At 41.2% G+C, this 17,388-nt stretch overlaps 1 protein-coding gene across 6 annotated transcripts in view; it reads left to right on the forward strand.

Annotated features, from left to right (window-relative positions):
* Window positions 1–17,388, forward strand: part of RGL1 (ral guanine nucleotide dissociation stimulator like 1) — a 303,693-nt gene that overhangs the window by 234,794 nt on the left and 51,511 nt on the right. For all 6 annotated transcript variants that reach the window (XM_054247899.2, XM_002807704.5, XM_035280227.3 and 3 more), the window contains one exon: window positions 10,304–10,381. In XM_054247899.2, the coding sequence (XP_054103874.1) occupies window positions 10,304–10,381 (78 nt within the window). The remainder of the gene's footprint in view (window positions 1–10,303; window positions 10,382–17,388) is intronic.

The raw sequence follows: 17,388 nt of genomic DNA on the forward strand, positions 1-17,388 counted from the left end.
GAGTGCAGTGGCACAATCTCGGCTCAAAGCAACCTCCGCCTCCTGGGTTCAAGTGATTCTTCCACCTGAGCCTCCCGAGTAGGTGGGACCACAGGCGTGTGCCACCACGCCTGGCTAATTTTTGTATTTTTAGTAGAGACAGGATTTCACCATGTTGGCCAGGACGATCTTGATCTCTTGACCTCGTGATCTGCCCTCCTCAGCCTCCCAAAGGAATGTGCACTTTAAATGAAAACTTTTCCCCCTGGGAGCTGGTAATAGTAAACCTTCTATAAAAAGCCCATTATAGAAATCCATTCACTTCTCAAATGCTTTCTTAGCATGAGAAGCTGGTAAGTGTTTTTGAGATGTGTACAATATGTTCCAAATTACTTTTTGTTAAACCTCACTTAAAAATAATTGAATTTTTTATTTAGTGCTGGAATTGCTCTAGGTAATTGCCAACTATTCCTAGATTCATGCTGTCACGAAGTGCTCATGTTCCTGTACTTCCTTTTCTTTAAGTAGAGGCAAGGTTTCTAGTATCTTTCCTCTGTTCTTCCGGGTCCAAAGAGAGGAAGTTGTCAGCAGAGAGAGCACTGGGAAACGTACTAGAAACTGAACCCACACGAAGGGTCTTAGAGCATCTTCAGGTGACTTATGGTCCCAGTGTCACCAGCATCTAGAGGTGACACTGGGACCATAAGTTACCTCTAGGTGCTGGTGTCTTATAGCATTAACACTCATGAAAACTTGTTACTATGAAACTCATAATTTGATTTTTTCCTGAACTTTTTGTTTGTTCTAAGAGTCATTTATTAATGTTTAACTTCCATTACTTATATAGGAAATTTTAAAACATAATTTCATACCATTCTCTTAATTAATTTTAGTAACCTCCCACAGGGCCAAATGGAAACTAGTAGAGAGGGTCACTATTAAGGCGTCTGTGCCTCCCCCAACCCCCATGCATGGAACAGTTGAGATTTATGGGTTGGTTGGCTCCAGGATGTGCATCCCATTTATTTAATAGAAAAACTTTCAGGAAATCTTAACATTGCTTTGTTTCCTTTCCAGCTTAACATACAGTCATATTGAATATCCTGACTAGGGTGAGAACTTCTTAGTAAATGAAGGCTGTTATTTAAGGGTTTTGTTAGAACAAATGAATTTAAATAGATTTTCTTTAGGTCTGGTTGTTGATGACTTCCAGGTCAAAAAATCAAAACCAAAACAAACAAACAAAAAAATGTAAAACTTAGATGGGGTCACACACACACACACACACACACACACAATATATACATATATATATATATGTGTTAAGGGTTTTTTTTTAAAAAAAGGTCGATTGCTAAAAGATAAATTGGACTTAGATCTTATTCCCTGCAACTTTGAGAAACATGACATTATTGGTTGGTAGAAGAGAAAAGAGGATTATAAAAAGGGTATGAAAATCTATGGGTATGAAAATGGTTATAACATAGAAAAGAGGATTAAAAACTTTGATAGGGAATGCCCTTCATAAAAGGTCTCAAGCTCAGGCTCAGGTGAAGAGAAACAGTTTAGCTTAGAAAACAATTGGAGGTATAACATTTATACTAATTTACATATCCAAAGATGTCCACATCCTCATCTCTGAAACCTGGGACTATGTTAGGTTATATGCAAAGGGGAATTAGGCTGCAAATGGAATTAAGGTTACTAATCAGCTGACTAGAAAATAAGGAGATTACCTTGGATTATCTGAGTGAGCCCAGAGTAATCATAAGGTCCTTAAAAATGTAAAAGATGGAGGCAGAAGACAGAGAAAGAGATATGAAGATGGAAATCGGATCAGAGAGATGCTATGTTGCTGGCTTTGATGATGGAGGAAGGGGGCCTTGAGCCAAAGAATGCAGGCAGCCTCTTGAAGCTAGAAAAGGGAATTGAATGGATTCCCTTCTAGAACGTCTAGAAAGGAACATAGCCCTGAAACACCTTGATTTTTAATCCATTGAGACCCATGTTGGACTTCTGACTTATGTAACTATAAAATGGTAACTTTGTATGTTATAAGCCACTAAGTTTGTGATAACTTTTTGCAGCAACACAGATAAGAAACAAGGACTTCTTGTCAGAGAGATTGACTGAAAAATCTGGTGGCCATAGGCTTAAGGATGTTGAAGGTCAGCTGTCCACCTTCATCTTTGTTCTGTTCAGGACATCATGCCCTGTTCAGTTTTGGTCCACACACTCAGCTCCAGGAAGCATGGCCAGAGCCAGAATGTAACAGACATTGTTAATATTTTCTCCCTCTAACTATGCCAGTTACATTGGATTGACCAGAAAAATTTAATCTGGTACTGTGTGAGAATTATATCCAACCATAATCACTTGAGGGAAAATCGAAATAATTTCTCTTCCCTGCTGGCTTGGTGGTCTTTGATAAATATCTGCTTTTGGCAAGTGGACCCAAATGTCACCCACCAGCACTGTGGGAATTCTGGAGAGGAACATGTGGTGACTGCAGAACCTTAGCTTGGGAGACGACGTTGATGCTTTCGTTAAAGCAGACTCTAAAGGGATGCTGGAAAGACTTTGCTGCAGATCATAACCAGGCTGGCTTTCTTTTCTTGAAATAGAATTTATAAGACCTAAGAGATAAAAATGTTGCCATGAAGTAGCTTGTTTTTTGTTTTTTGTTTTTTTTATTTCACTTGGCAAAGAGAGGCAAGGACATGCAAATATCCTTATTTTCTTTTCTTTTTTTTTTTTTTGAAAAGAATATAAAATTGCCCAGCAGGTTTTAAGAAAAGTGTGCTTACATTTGGAAACTACAAAACAAAACTGATGAGAAACTGAAATGTAATTGGTGGTAACTGAGTAGGGAACTGGACACTTAGAATTCAGCTCTGATCATTTAAAGCAGTGATTTTGACCATTTTTCAGCAGTTGATGGGAGGAATCGATCACAAACTCCTGTAAGAATGGACCCCTGTAAAAACTATGGACCTTCTCTCTAGAAAAAAGAGAACCTCACAATTTTTTTTTCATAAAATTTAGGGACTTCCCAGACTTCTGTAAATTCATCCAGGGACCCTGGGTTATGATCTCTTCGGCAAAGTGCCCCTAGCTTGGTGACAGGGGATACATAGGTGGCCATTATGAATCAGAGACGGGCACTGCTTCTAGCTTTATTGTAACTGGAGCACAGATCTTACGCATGGCTCTGAAAAGTAAACCAATCAACTTAACTAAATGAAATTATACTTCATGGTTCATTCAGGTAAATTTAATGGTTTTAAAAGTATCTTGAGACATCTAAAAGGGGAAGATACTGGCTGCTTTGAGTTAATTTTGTTTTTCATATCACTTTTCTTTTATTTGACTTTTTTTTTAACATTTGTTTTTTGTGAACTTAGCCCTTGATAATGCAGTCAGGCCCCCAGTCCTAGAGAACACAGTTCTGTTGGCTGTGGCCCGTGTTAAAGCTGCCAGTAAGCACCCATTTAGATAGATCGATATTATGTTGAGTTTTTATAAGCTATAGGAGAAAAAGAAAAGTATTCTTGAAAATGAAAGGATGCAGTGATACGAAATTCATATTCATTGTATTTGATGTTACAAGGCATGTTTCAGCAGATTCTTGAAGAGCTCTGCAATAGCAACTTTTTGTAGTTGGGGAAAACTGAGCCACAGGCTTGTACTGATTTATTAATAATGTATTAATTCATCTTAAACCTGAGACAAATCTAGACTCATGAAGAGTGTGAGTGCTGCCTCCTCTACCCGCATCTACCCATTTCCTCTGCTGTCCATCATTGTACCGCAGCCACTGCAGTATACTAATAAGCTGTGTTTGCAGTTGGTGGTTTAGCAGTGTTAGGAACTAGAAGTGGAAGGGAGTAGCTACTGATGGGCCACCAAGCCATGAGTGCAGGAAACAGGCCAGAGAAGAGAAACAGATGACAGAGGCTTGGAATGGAAACTAGAAGAAACCTAATAGCAAGAGCGCGAGAGCCGACATACTTAAATAATTTTAAATCTGCGTGAGATATATGTTGTGGCAAGAGAGACCTTTTTATTTTCTTTCCCTTGGATGAATAGTGTCCTTTTCTTGATCTCCTCTTTAGACAGTTGTGGGTTAAGGGCTGGAAGGGAAGGTTATTCTCCAGGAAAATATTATAGCATTTTGTAACTGTCAAGTGGGGCAGGAATACCAGCTACATTTTGCTGTTAATGCTGCTTTAAGTATCGGCGACTTATTATGGGGATAATGTGGACAGTCAAAGAACAAGGAAGGCACAGTCCCCTTCACAGCACAGGCCTGCAGGGGAGGAGGGCAGCTCTTTTAGGGTCTTCTAGCTTTCCTAGTCATGGATAAATGGCCTAAAGAAATAACCCTCCTAAGTGGAAGCACAGCATAGAGTTCTTGGCTCAGTCTTGTTGGCCCCTTCCTTTCCTGCAAGAGAACAAGGAGTTTCTGCCTTGTTGTTTTTGACCTTTATCTTTCCCCTTGAATAAGCAACTTCACAGTGGTAACAAGACCTTTCCAAGGTAGGCTTGGTGGCCGTGACCCAGCTCTCAGGTCAGACTTGGCAGAGAGGTGCCTGCCATGGAGGATATTATTCAGAGTAATTAAAACCACACTTCTCACTGATCTGTGAATACAGTCCAAAGTCTTCACTAAGGTTTTCGCCAGACATCTGCAGGCTATTTCACCCATGTCATTCTCCTGAGTCAAGGTCAGCTTCTGCACATTTTTTTCATACCTGACCTATGTTCTTTTGGGTCAGTTACAGAAAAATGCCTAAGATGTTCTGAGGCCAGGGTTTATTAGAAAAGATTCCCAGGGGTCCTTGAGTCAGCAGCTTCCTGTGAGGTCTCTCTTTCCTTTACTTCCTCTTAGGCTGTACTTGATTTGGGCAAATAATCCAATAATAATAGCAGTTAATAATTATTGGGAACTTACTACTATGTGTTAGGCACACGCTAAAGGCTTTACATGACTGCTTGATTTAGTTCTCCTATAATTCTATAGAGTAGTGTTCTTCTTATTCCCATTCTATAGATGAGAAAAATGAGGCCAAAAAGGCTTAAATTAGGTAACATGCCCTCAAAGACACAACTAATTCGTGGAGCAGGGATTTTAGCCGTGACAGTCAGAATTCAGTGACCACCACCCTACCATACAAGCTATTGTGAGCTTTTCATCTATTTATTCCATCATTCATTCTTTCAGTCATTTAGACCTCATTCAATAACGATTACGAAGGACTATGTACAGGCACTATTCTAGACATTGAAGATACAGCAGCAAACAAACCAAAGTCTCTGTTTTCATGGAGTATACATTCTAGCGGCGGGGAGACGGACATCAATAATTAGTTAACGCATATTAAGACAGAGTGAAAAGTGCAATGGAGAGAAATAAAGCAGGTCAGGGTGACCCGGTATAATGGAGGGCCAGAGGTTGGGTATTTAGGGAAGGCCCAATGTGAATGGGAAAACTAAGTAAACTCTCCAGAATGTGAGGAAGTGGGCCCTGCAGATCTCCAGGGAAAGAGCCTTCTAAGTAGCCAGAAGACCCACTGCAAAGGCCTTGGAACAGTGGCAGGAGGAGGTTTTTAAGAAACATTAAGAGGCCAGTGAGGGGCACAGCTGAGTGAGCATGAATAGAAAACGAGGCATGGAGGCCACGTTCCAGACCAGGAAGGGAGTGATCCTGAAGAATCTCTTAGGCTACTGAGACTTTCCTGTTGGGGAGCAAAGGTTACAAAGGGACCCCATTAGAGAGACCATCCCTGGGGAAAGCTTTATCTAAGGGTCTCTTTGAACCACAAATATACCCAGTCCTCTCCTTCAAACACATATTAAACATTTTATCTTACCCGATAGGCTCCAAGGAATTAAAGACATCGCCTCTGGAAATAACTGTTTTTTGTTTAAATACTAGCAACCAGTTAAACATTATATTGACTTTTTTATTGCTCTTTCCTAGTACTTTTTAGATTGCAGTAAATAATTGCATAAGGTTAAACTTTAGGAGACACTTGCAAATCTTTCTTTTGCCTTGTGATAACAGGAGAAAACCATGTCAAAAGTCATTCTGATAATTTGTATTTTAAGTTTTATGAGTTACCATTTAAAGAAGGGCAGTTACTCATTGGTAAGCCGCCTTAAGATGTTGGAGCTTTGATCTTAAATCCTAGGGAGGCTTTGCAGAAATTGGATTTGACATTGTTGACAAGTTTGTTGGTAGCTATTCTATGGCCATTAATTAAACACACACACTCATACACACATTTTATTTACTACCCGGGAATAAGTGAATTGAACTTGACTTTGGCTTCTGATTGGAAGCGATGAGAGGGTCCAGGGAAACATCAACAGAACTGTCTTAATCTAATAGGACTGACTCTCAAAGGACCTGGCCTGAACATTGAAGTGTTCTTGATTCCAACACTGGTGTAGTTTCTTTTCTGTAAAGCACTACTTCTCCTTAATGAGAAAGTTGCAGGGATGGCCTGGCATCTTGGCTTGTGCCTGTAATCCCAGCACTTTGAGGGACCAAGACGGGAGGATCACTTGAGCCCAAAAGTTCAAGACCAGCCTGGGAAGCAGAGTGAGTTCTCATCTCTACAAAAAATTCAATAATTAGCCAGGCATGGTGACATGCACCTGTTGTCCCAGCTAGTGCCTGTGGTCCCAGCTACTCAGGAGGCTGAGGTGGGAGGCTTGCTTGAACCTAGAAGGATGAGGCTACAGTGAGCCATGACTGTGCCATTGCTCTCCAGTCTGTGCAAGAGAGTGAGACCCCTTCTCAATGGGAAAAGAAAAAAAAAAATAAGAAATGTGCAGGGGCAAATAATCATCTCCATCCCAGTCCATTAGGTTCCATAGGGTTACAGGCTCTTTCCTTATCTCACTTCCAAAAGACTCCTTTACAACAGTGTACATACTTTTGTTTTGCATTTTAATAGTTTATACCTTTAAGATCTCAACTTTAAATCTTAAAACTGTTTTTTCTTTTTAATTGTAGGTTTTTGGAATGATCATAGCTATCTTAAATCTTCTATGCTCCTAGGCCGTTAGAAATGAGGACTTGACACATGTAGAAGCATAAGTAAGGCCAGATGCTGCCTTTGCAGAGGCAAATCTGAACCTCGTAGTTGGGAGGTCCATTACTGCATCTGCTTCTGAAACCCCAACAGAGCACTCACAACAAGTACCCACTGCGTGCCTGTTGGGTGCCAGCTCTAAAGGGTAGTGAGCAAAAGAGGCAAACATCCTGCTCTGCTGGAGCTTATGTTCTAATGGACAATTAGCACAATAACAAAATTAACTATACAATATATCAGAAGGTGTCAAAAGCCATAGAGAAAAATAAAGGAGGGAAGGGGCTAATGTTACAGTTGGTTTCTATTTTAAGTAGAGTGGTCTGGGAAGGCCTCACTGATAACGTGATACCTGAGCAAAGACCCAAGGTGCTGAGAGAGTGAGCCCGTGCCACAGGTATGGGAAGAGGTAGCAGCAGGCACAGATTCGGAGTCAGGAGGATGCCCAGTGTGTGGGTGGAGCAGGGAGGAGGCTGCTGAGACTGGAAAGGGAATGAGGGCTGAGGAATTGTAGGAGGTGTGAGAGGAGGTCTCCGCAGATCATTTTGGGCCCTGTGAGACATGTAAGACTTTGGCCTTTTCTCAACATGAGATGGGAGTCATAGGAGGGTTTCCCCCCCCCCCTCTCTCTCTCTCTCTCTCTCTCTCTCTCTCTCTCTCTCTCTCTCAAGAGACAAGCGTCTTGCTATGTGCTCCCTAGGCTAGACTTGAACTTCTGGGTTCAAGAGATCCTCTCGCCTCAGCCTCTTGAATAGCTGGGATTACAGATATGTGCCATCATGCTTGGCTTTTTAGGGGAGGGTTTGGAGTGGAGGAGCGGCATGATCCGATCTACACAGAGCAGGATTGCTGTGGCTGCTGGGCAGAAGCTGGGGACCAGTTAAGTGGCTGTTGTGTTGATTTAGGCTACACTTGATTTATACTATCCAAGATAGCGTAGTTGGAGCCAGGGTGGAAGCAATGGAAGTGATGAGAAGTGTTTGGATTCAGGATATGTTAGGAGGGGAGAGCAAAGGGATTTTCTGACGGGTTGGGTAGAGAAGAGTTGGTACGTCTGTAAGATTTGAGGCTGAGCAACTGGATCATGTGCTCTGCCACATGTGTCTTTTTATCCACGGCCTTTACTGGTCTCCAGGTTATTATCAAGCGGACGCTCTGATTGTGAACCTGTAGACACTATGGTAGCCAGGAGAAACACCTCTGTGGTCTTCTGAGCCATTGCAGATGGTACCAGGTTAGTTAATGAGACAGAACTTGGCTCACCAGTGTGAGTTACGTAGTCTTTCTTGAACTGTGATAGGTGTTGGTGCCATCCAAACCTGCACCTCGGCTCTGAGTCTAAAAAATGCAGGAAAAGAGCAGAAGAGTAGGAGAAGCCAAAGCAAAAGGAAAGAGTAGAGAGATCTTGGAACTTTTAGTACAAACCACAAACCACTCTGAAAAGAAGAATATCAGGAGCAGCAAAATGTGTGTCTTTCCCTGGTGTTTTCCCTTTTTATTTCTACCTTTCACTTCCCCTTGAAAGATAAAAAGATGTGATATTTCCGCAATAACTGGAGAGGGAATTATTGGACTAACATGGAATGTAACAAAAACAAAGATTAAGCCCCACATATAGTCATTGAGAGATGGCGGGAGAAGAGTTTATGGATCCCTCTCTACTCAGATACATGGAAGATACAGTGGCTCTCCCAACATCCCACTCCTGATTGCACCCACCGTATCTCCTACTTAAATAAACCACCAAGCATGCTGTGAGAGAGCACGAGGACACAGTTTACTATGATGTTGGCCAGTGATAGAACTGAGAAATCTCGCCCTGTTTATTTATTAGGAATCTTGTTTCCCATCCTTGCCTTGCTCACCTGGGGTGGAGTAAATCTTCATCTGAGTTCTTCTCTGAGGAAGAGCAAAGGGTAGCCCTGGAAGCCTCATAAATAGCAGATGTGGGACAGAATGAAGAGGAAAAGGGAGGGTGGAGACCAGTGGAAAATATCTTTGGGAGGCCAAGAAATCCATAAGGCTAATGAGCTAGAGAAAGGAGCAGGTGGATAGGTGAGCTGGTGCCTAAGGACACAAACTGGAACCTACCAGGATGGGATGATAGGGAGACCAGATGCACTGGCATTGGGTCAAACCAGATGGTGGCTGGTATTCTTTAAAGGATTTGTAAGTCCTATGAACAAGGAACCGTGAGGGTACTGGGGCCTTGAATCCCATTAGGAGAAGACAAAAGCATGCTCTTTAAAAATATAAACTCATCAATTATGGAATTTATTAAAACTTTGGGACAGACAACTCACTTGTGAAACTCCAAGGAATCTCTGGATTCTGTACTGCTGGAAGGAGAAACTGAAGAAACAGTCTAGGCATTATGAGTTAACTAAAAACTCCTCCTTAAGAATTTAGAGTACATTCACTAGGTGTACATTCCAAACCAAACAAAACATGATCTATTCGTATGAAATAGGTTGGCTCCATGTGGAGCTGGGAGAACAGCGAGCAGTGTAAGTAGGGACTCATGAATCATTGAGCAAATTTTGAGCTTGTAATGAGAAAACTTTTATAATTTCAGCATCTATTGCTTTCCTAAAAATTGGACCCCTGCACCCCACCTCCGCAGTTGCTGTGTCTAGAGCAACGTGGCCTCAGTAGAGACACCGCTGCTCTCCTGGTTGCTAAGACAGAAGTCTTCTTCTGCAGCCCTTGTCTCTATCCCAGCCATAATTTTAGGATCCAGAGTGATTTCCATAATAACTATGATGATGGCCAATGACAGAGCTGAAAAATCTCACCCTGTTTGTTTATTAGGATTAAGGGAGCCACGTCTCCCTTGCATAGACACAGAGCGGGGTTGGACTGGGGGGCTTGGTGCACTGCAGAGTTCACGAGGATCTGCCTTCTTCATGTCATGTAATAGCCAATTCTGCTGAAAGGAAAACTCTAGTGTAATCTTAAAAAGTAAAATAAATGTTAAATGTTAATATTAAGAGAATGTTTTAAATAGTGTGATTAGTTGTTAAATGACTTTTCTGTTTAGAATATGCAGATATATCCATTAAGTAACTACCAATAACACAGCATCATTTTCAATGCTATTTCATAAATACATCTTCCCTTAATTACTTCCGAAAAGTATAAACTGTCACTTTGTAGTTGAAGTTGAATAGAGTGCTTTCCACCACTGACTGTTTTTGCTTGCTTGTTCATTATTATTTGTAAAGGTATGGAAACCTGACAAGCCCAAACTGTGAAGAAGATGGAAGCCAAAGTTCATCAGAGTCCAAAATGGTGATCAGGAAGTGAGTCTGCCTTTCTTTCTTTGCATTCTAAACTGTCAGTCAAGACAATATCTTAAAGTAGTTTACTAGAGGTTTGGATTTCTTTGAATGTTGCCATGATTTTTTTCCCATAATGCATCCAGAGGCTTATTTTTTGATTACCTACCAATACTCATTTATGTATCCAGCAAAAGTATCTTAAGTAACCACTGAGTGCCAGGCACTGCAGCCTGGGCAACAGAGTAAGACCTTGCCTCAAAAATAAATAAATAAATAATCCAGAGCTTCTCTGTCCCAAGGGGGTGTTTTGAGATGAAATAGATTTTTGGGAAGTAGCAGTTTAGAATATTGTACCCTGGATGTGAAGAGTCATGTTCATTATTTTAAAGTCTCATTCAAATTCATTGTATACCAGGAACGCTAATGTGAATGAAACTCCAAGCTAAACTGTTTTAAAGGGTTTTAGAGTTTCAAACATATGAGGCCTTAACAAAGAGCTTCACACAGAACTCCCCTGAGGGGTCCATCCTCTGGGGACAATGGTCCTTTCCTAAAGTCTCACAATGACTTGGTGGAAAGTTCATGACCCTTTTCCTCAGACTGAGTTGCCTTTTAAAAAATTATGCCTGATGAAAATATGCCACTTTATCTTATAATGGGTTGCTCTGTCTCACAGATTCTGGAATGTTAAAATCCCTTCTTACTGGTGCCTCTTTCTTCCTTCCATTTCCCTTTCTTCTGTCTTTCTCACTGTTTTTTTCCCACATCTTTTATTGCTTTTCATCTCACTTCACTATTAGTTGTTGGCTCTCTTTTTCTGAAACTACCCTTCTCCTGATTATTTCTGTGCCTGGATAGGGTCACTGCCTTGTGTTTGGCTTTTCCAGAGGAAATCAGGGAAGCACCTTCTCCCATGTGTTTGTAATGTATTGCAAATTTCCTGGTCATCCCAGACCTCTGGCATCTGACTTGCAGCAATGATTGAGGGCTTCCTGCTGATCAGTAGATGTGTAGGAGGTATGGCAGTGGTTCTCAACAGGGCGATTGCCATCCTCCAGAGCACATTTGCCAATGCTTGCGCACGTTTCGGTTGTCTCAACTTGGTGGAGGGATGCTATTGGCAACTCATGGGTAGAGGCCAGGGTTGCTGCTGAACATCCAGCCCTACAAGGGATGATCTGACCTTAAGTGTCAATAGTGCCTAAGCAAGCAACGCTGCTATATAGTGTTGAGGCTCTAGTTCTCAAGTGAAACTGTCTTTATGAATACCTAACATATATAAAAATAGGAGCAGGCCTTTTTGGAAATGTCTTTATCTGTGTCCCTTCTTAAAATCAGCTGAATCAAATGGGGAAGTGATCCAGAGGCAGCCACTTGGAGAGGGAAAGGCACTGGTTAAGGAGCCTGGAGAACTTGGATTCTGCTCCTTCTTTATCACTCACTCTGTCACTTACCAGTCATCTGACCTCAGCTTAGTCACTTCACCTCCCTTCCCTTCAGTTTCTTCACCTGAAAAATGAGTGCTTGGAATAAATGCTCACTGAGGTCCTTTCAAGTTCAGGGATGTCTAAGATAAAATGTATTTAGCTTCTTCTTTCTCTCTAAAAAAATTCAAATGAATAGCAGACACAGGGGTACAGTCTACACAGCAGAGTGGACTTTTGAGAGGTGCCTTCGACCACTTTTCTTTGTTGGAAAGTGTGTTACCGGTTTTGATGAGACAGGAAGAAATACGTACACAAGCTTTGATTGTTTGTTCCCAGTGGTGGCATCACAGCTGCTCACTGGGGCCATGAATAAAGAGCTGAGCTAAAGCATTGTCTTGTGGGAGTAAGGCAAGGAGTGGCAAAATGCCCATTGTTTTCCTTTGCTATGAATCTGTTCTCTTGTGATTTCAGGTGGAAAACTGACAGCAGGAATCCAATGACATAAAAGAAGTAAATATCCTGTTTAGGGCAGTTGCCTTCAGTTTTGCAGACCCGGGTGGAGGAGAGGGTGGGGACAGGGACTCACTATTGGGTTTAACCATGAACAGAAAAATGCCCCAATATTGTTTGTTCTCCTGTTTTTTTTTTCTATGCTGTAAGGCATAGAGCAACACTTACATTTTATCCAGGCTCCCAAGTACCAAGTACAATCTTTCCTGTATTTCCAAATATAGATTTAAACCTTTTGGAGGGTAAAAGAACTTTAAAGAAGGAAAACGTGGAAATACAGATGAAGCATTCAAGATGAAAGGTTGGTTTCTGATGTCTTGGACCCCAACCAACTAGTGTTCTTGGTGCATTTAAAAAAGTATCAGATTGTGCAGGGACTCCCACATGCGGAGTACTTGTAATTCCAGTCCAGAGTTCAGGCTCTGTACAATGTCAGGACCCTCTAAAGTTATCTGGCTAACACAAGAATGTCTTCCGTTGCAGAGGATTCAACTTCCAAGGCTGCTGGATGTTGGCATCTTTGCCACAAGGTGATTTCTGATGTTAGGGCTAGACTGATATATTTAAGCTGTGCCACATGTATTTCTCGGATCCCTAAACTGACCACTAATTAGCAATTAGGAAACTCGCTTGCCATGACAGAAGAAAACATTTCTGCCTGTATTCATTCTACCTGTGCCCTTTTCCTGCTGACATTTTTACACGATAAAATGCTGTGTTTTTGAATAATAAAATCTGAACCAGATGGAAAAAACAAATTGTCAATAGGGCAGATTTATTACAATCATTGAATTCAAAAGTGAAGAGAATGTAAAGAAGGGATATTAACCACATAGAGCCTTTACAACATGAATCTTTATTTTCCGAGTTGTGTATGTGAGGTGACCATATCTCCTTCGCTATATATATATAACTTTATTTAAAGAGATTTAAAACTCCTCAGGAAATGATGCTTTATTTCTTTACTTAATGAGTATTGCAAGGTTGAAATTGTTTCTGTTTTCTTTTCTTTAATTGAATCTCATCAGTTTCCTTGTGGAATGCCAAGTTTTGTTTTCTCAAACTCTCTACTGTGGTAGCACTTCAAATTGTTGAAACCGTTCTCTTTTATTTCCACATGTTCAGAAGATACGAATATTGTTTCTGTAATCTTTTCCCAGAAGTTGTAAACAGGGACACCAGATTTCAGTCACTGGTTAAGGATCATGTAAAGAGTAGTAATCCGAGACACTGGACACACTTTAAAGAAAAAGGACAGGAGTTAAAGCAAGTTGGCTGTGTTACATTACTGCCTCAGAAACTTCATAGTGGAAAGTTAGAAAATCTTCCCAGAGAGTCTGCAGTCAATATTCATTCCTGCAAGTTCAGATGCCCTAAGAAGGCAATTGAAATTAATTGGAGTGATTATAACAAAAATGGGGAAAAGGAGGAGGGGTGAAGAGCAGCAAAAACAAGGTTTAAAGCTCCAATTTAGAAGAATCAAAGGTTATGCTGTGAGAGGATTGTTTTTAGTGAAACAAATGAAATGAAGAAGTGATATGCCGTATCAGAGTCTGGAATTGTCTTTACAATATCCATACAGGACAAAGAAAAATGAAAACCATAGTTTTTAAGTCATTAACAATCTAAGTCAAATCTGCATTTCTGGGACGTGGGTAGAAAACCCTGAGCAGAAACTGATGTTCTAATAATGGAGGAAGAGTCAAAAAGAAGACAGCTCAGTCATATGAGCATCTCCTAGGGTTTCCTACATTAGAGAATGTTTCTGTTAGAAAGGTAAACAGACACCACAATCAGACCGTGTTGCTTGATTCACCACGCGGCATTGCAGACAGTGAAAATGATGACACCGCCCTTGTCACCACCATTGGCTACAATTTGTGGTATGCATGCTTTGTGCAAGGCATTCTGCTGGGTACTCTATATTTGTGTCTTCTTCAGCCATCACAAATATGCTGAGATATTTTCCTCACTTTATAGGATATAAAGTGAAGCTTCAGAGAAGTTTTGTGTTTTGACTAAGATCAGGCAGCTGGTTAAACGACAGGTCTGATATTTGAACTCTGGTCCAAATGACTCCAAGACCTGGGCTTCCCACTCGGGTCTTTTGCTCTCAGGCCTGCCATGTATAGAAGAGTGTTGGGATCTTGGATACTCAAGATTTCCCTCCCCATTTGCCTATATCATAATAATAAGACTGCGGAAGCGCATGAAGGACTAGATTAGAGTATCACTATTGTGACTAACGTTTTAGATTGTTATTATTCTGAGATCTTTTAGTTTGTTATTATTTCCATTGCTGTCTGCTATTTTGCCTGGCTGTTTCTTTATTATTGAATTAATACCCTGAGCAAGGTTTGCACACAGCTGTTAGAAGTGTGGACGCTAGACCTTTTTCCTGGGGAAGGAGATGGGTTGAAGGATGTGAGGAAACAAGACCAAATTAAGCCCATCAAAGGAGAACCTGCTTCCTGTTCCTTGTGCCTTGCAGCATCTGTCACTACCAACGGAAACTCAGTTCTAGCGGTGAAAACTGTAGAAGGCCTCAGCCATTTTTTTTAATAGAGTTCTATTTATAACATGAAAACTCCCTTCTTGTACTGTGGGGAATTAGAGAATGAGTTATTGAGGTCCCTGAAAGATAATTTTGGTGACTGGCGATGTCCTTTTCTAATAATAGCTAGAATGTATTGACTACTTGGTAGGAATAGTCCCTGTGTTAAGTACTATACATACTTGTTAAACCCTCATAATGATTGTGTTTTATGATTCATACTTTACAGAGGAGGACCCTGGGGCATAGGTTAAGGAACATGTCCAAGGCTACGTCATGAATGAGTGAAAGAGCTGGGATTTAACCCAGGCCTTAACCTCTGTGATGCATGACCTTTACTATTTTTCCTCTGATAAAAACGAAAATATTTCTCTTAAGTACTTAGCTTGGGAATGAAAGACAGGGGTGTAAATAACCTTGACTTTGGGTAACTGGTTTCAGGCTCATTCATCCTACTCCTGGCCCTCTCCTACTCACGTTTACTGTCTTTCTGTATGCCTTCCTTTCATAATCCTTTTCTTCCTCTCCTTGCTGTGGAGGATGTTTTCCTCTTCTCTTCCTTCGCCGTGGCTCCTGCTTTGCGCTTGCCTTCTTAGTGCTTAGATCTGACTCTGGCTTTGTTGGCATTTATTTCCCTGGTCTTCTCTCTATCCCTCTTTCACTTCTCCTCCAGTATTTGAATCTCTTCTTACCAATAGTACTGAAAAATGTGACAATGTAAAGTGTAAAAAAGCAACTCAGGACAACCTTGACAGGTCCAGATAATCATATTTTTATCCTTTCCAGAAAAATAAAAAGAGGAAAGCTCTTTGAGGAAAGTATCTTCCTTTGTTCTTTGTCATTAGGAAAATCATCTAGCTGGAGGTCTGAGGCAGCCTCTATCTGGCAACCTTCCCTGAAACAGAGGAAAACTGTTCTATGATTAAGAGAACAAGGTGGAGGGTCTGGCCCAGAGTCAGTGTCAAGGTTGACTTAGGCTTCAGTCTTCCTGAAGGACAAAGTGTATTAGATCCCACCCTCAGAGCTTGGCAAAAGCTACTGCATTGCTGGAAAAGCCCACCATCTGTGTACATCTTCTTACCTTTTTATTATCTGCAGCGAGGAGAAGATCCAGTTCTCAGAGAATGTCCTAAAATAGAAAAACATTTTTTGCTGCTTCGAAAATGGTTCCACGTCTTATTTTCTCCTGATGATTAAGTACAAAAAATTATTATTTCAAATAGGTTTCTGGGGAGGGAAAGAGCTCTAGATGGATAGTGCTATTCTTTTTGTCACGGTAATCCTATTTCTTGGCTCAGAGGTTTCACATCATGGGAGAGATGACTTCATACCTGGAAAAATTTGTATTAAACATTTGACCGATTCTAGAGTATTTTACTGGCTACGGAATTTTAATATGATTTAATAGGTTTACTTAAAATCTGCATTCATTAAAAAAATCTGTGGTTTGCACATAACCGCTGCCTAAATGCTCACCTCAGCCCTCTCTGCTTTGCGTGCCTGAAGATCCCTGGGGTGTCTAGAGGTTCTGAACCATTTTCTTTTATCTCTCAGCCAAGTCACATCTGTCTCGTCTTCTAAGCAGGTGTTATTAGGCATAATTTCTGGTTGGCTGAGAAATCAATGAGTGGCCAGGTGCAGTGGCTCACGCCTATAATCCCAGCACTTTGGGAGGCCAAGGCAGGTGATCACCTGAGGTCAGGCATTTGAGACCAGCCTGGCCAACATGGTGAAACCCCATCTCTAGTAAAAATACAAAAATGAGCCAGGCATGTTAGTGCACCTGTAATCTCAGCTACTCAGGAGGCTGAGGCAGGAGAATCGCTTGAACCCAGGAGGTGGAGATTACAGTGATCCAAGATCATGCCACTGCATTCCAGCTTGGGCGACAGAGTCTCTGTCTCAAAAAAGAAAAAAAATCAATGAGTATATCATCATACTCCATTCCCCCAACTCTAATTTTAGTTCAACAGATCTTTAAGTCCTTTACAAGAGTTCGGCTCTCTCACTGCGGGACCTCTGCTTCATTGCCGCCCCAGAGTCCTTATCCCAGGGACTCCTAACCCTCAAGCTCTCAGCTTTCACATCATTTCCTCAGGGAGACCCTCCCTAAAGCCTTGACCAGGTCAGTTCCTTCTGAAGTTCAGTGCTTCCCTGGGACCCCTGGACTTCCTGTATTGTGATGTTCATCACATAAATTATTTTCCTGACTCTGGGAAATAAAGGGCATTCAACAAATATTAGTTTAGTTGTTGAATTAATACTCCCCAGGGGTCTGTTTTCTTAGAAGAAAAAGTCTTAGTATGTTTCAAACAGTGACATCTGAGCATGTCTTCCTTCCCCTACAGACGATTGCAGTCGGTGGGAAAAGGCTCACACACTACAAAGTTTTGTATGTTACTGAGAATATCTGAGGTAGAAAACTCAAGTTTGGTTGTCTCTCATGCTATGAGTTTTGGGCCCCTGGCCTTGGCCACCTGCCCAGCATACTTCTCTTTGGGACGGAGGAGTTTTGTTCTGTCATCTATCAAAGATCA

This window comes from Callithrix jacchus, chromosome 18 (genome assembly GCF_049354715.1).
Source record: "Callithrix jacchus isolate 240 chromosome 18, calJac240_pri, whole genome shotgun sequence".
NCBI lineage: Eukaryota > Metazoa > Chordata > Mammalia > Primates > Cebidae > Callithrix > Callithrix jacchus.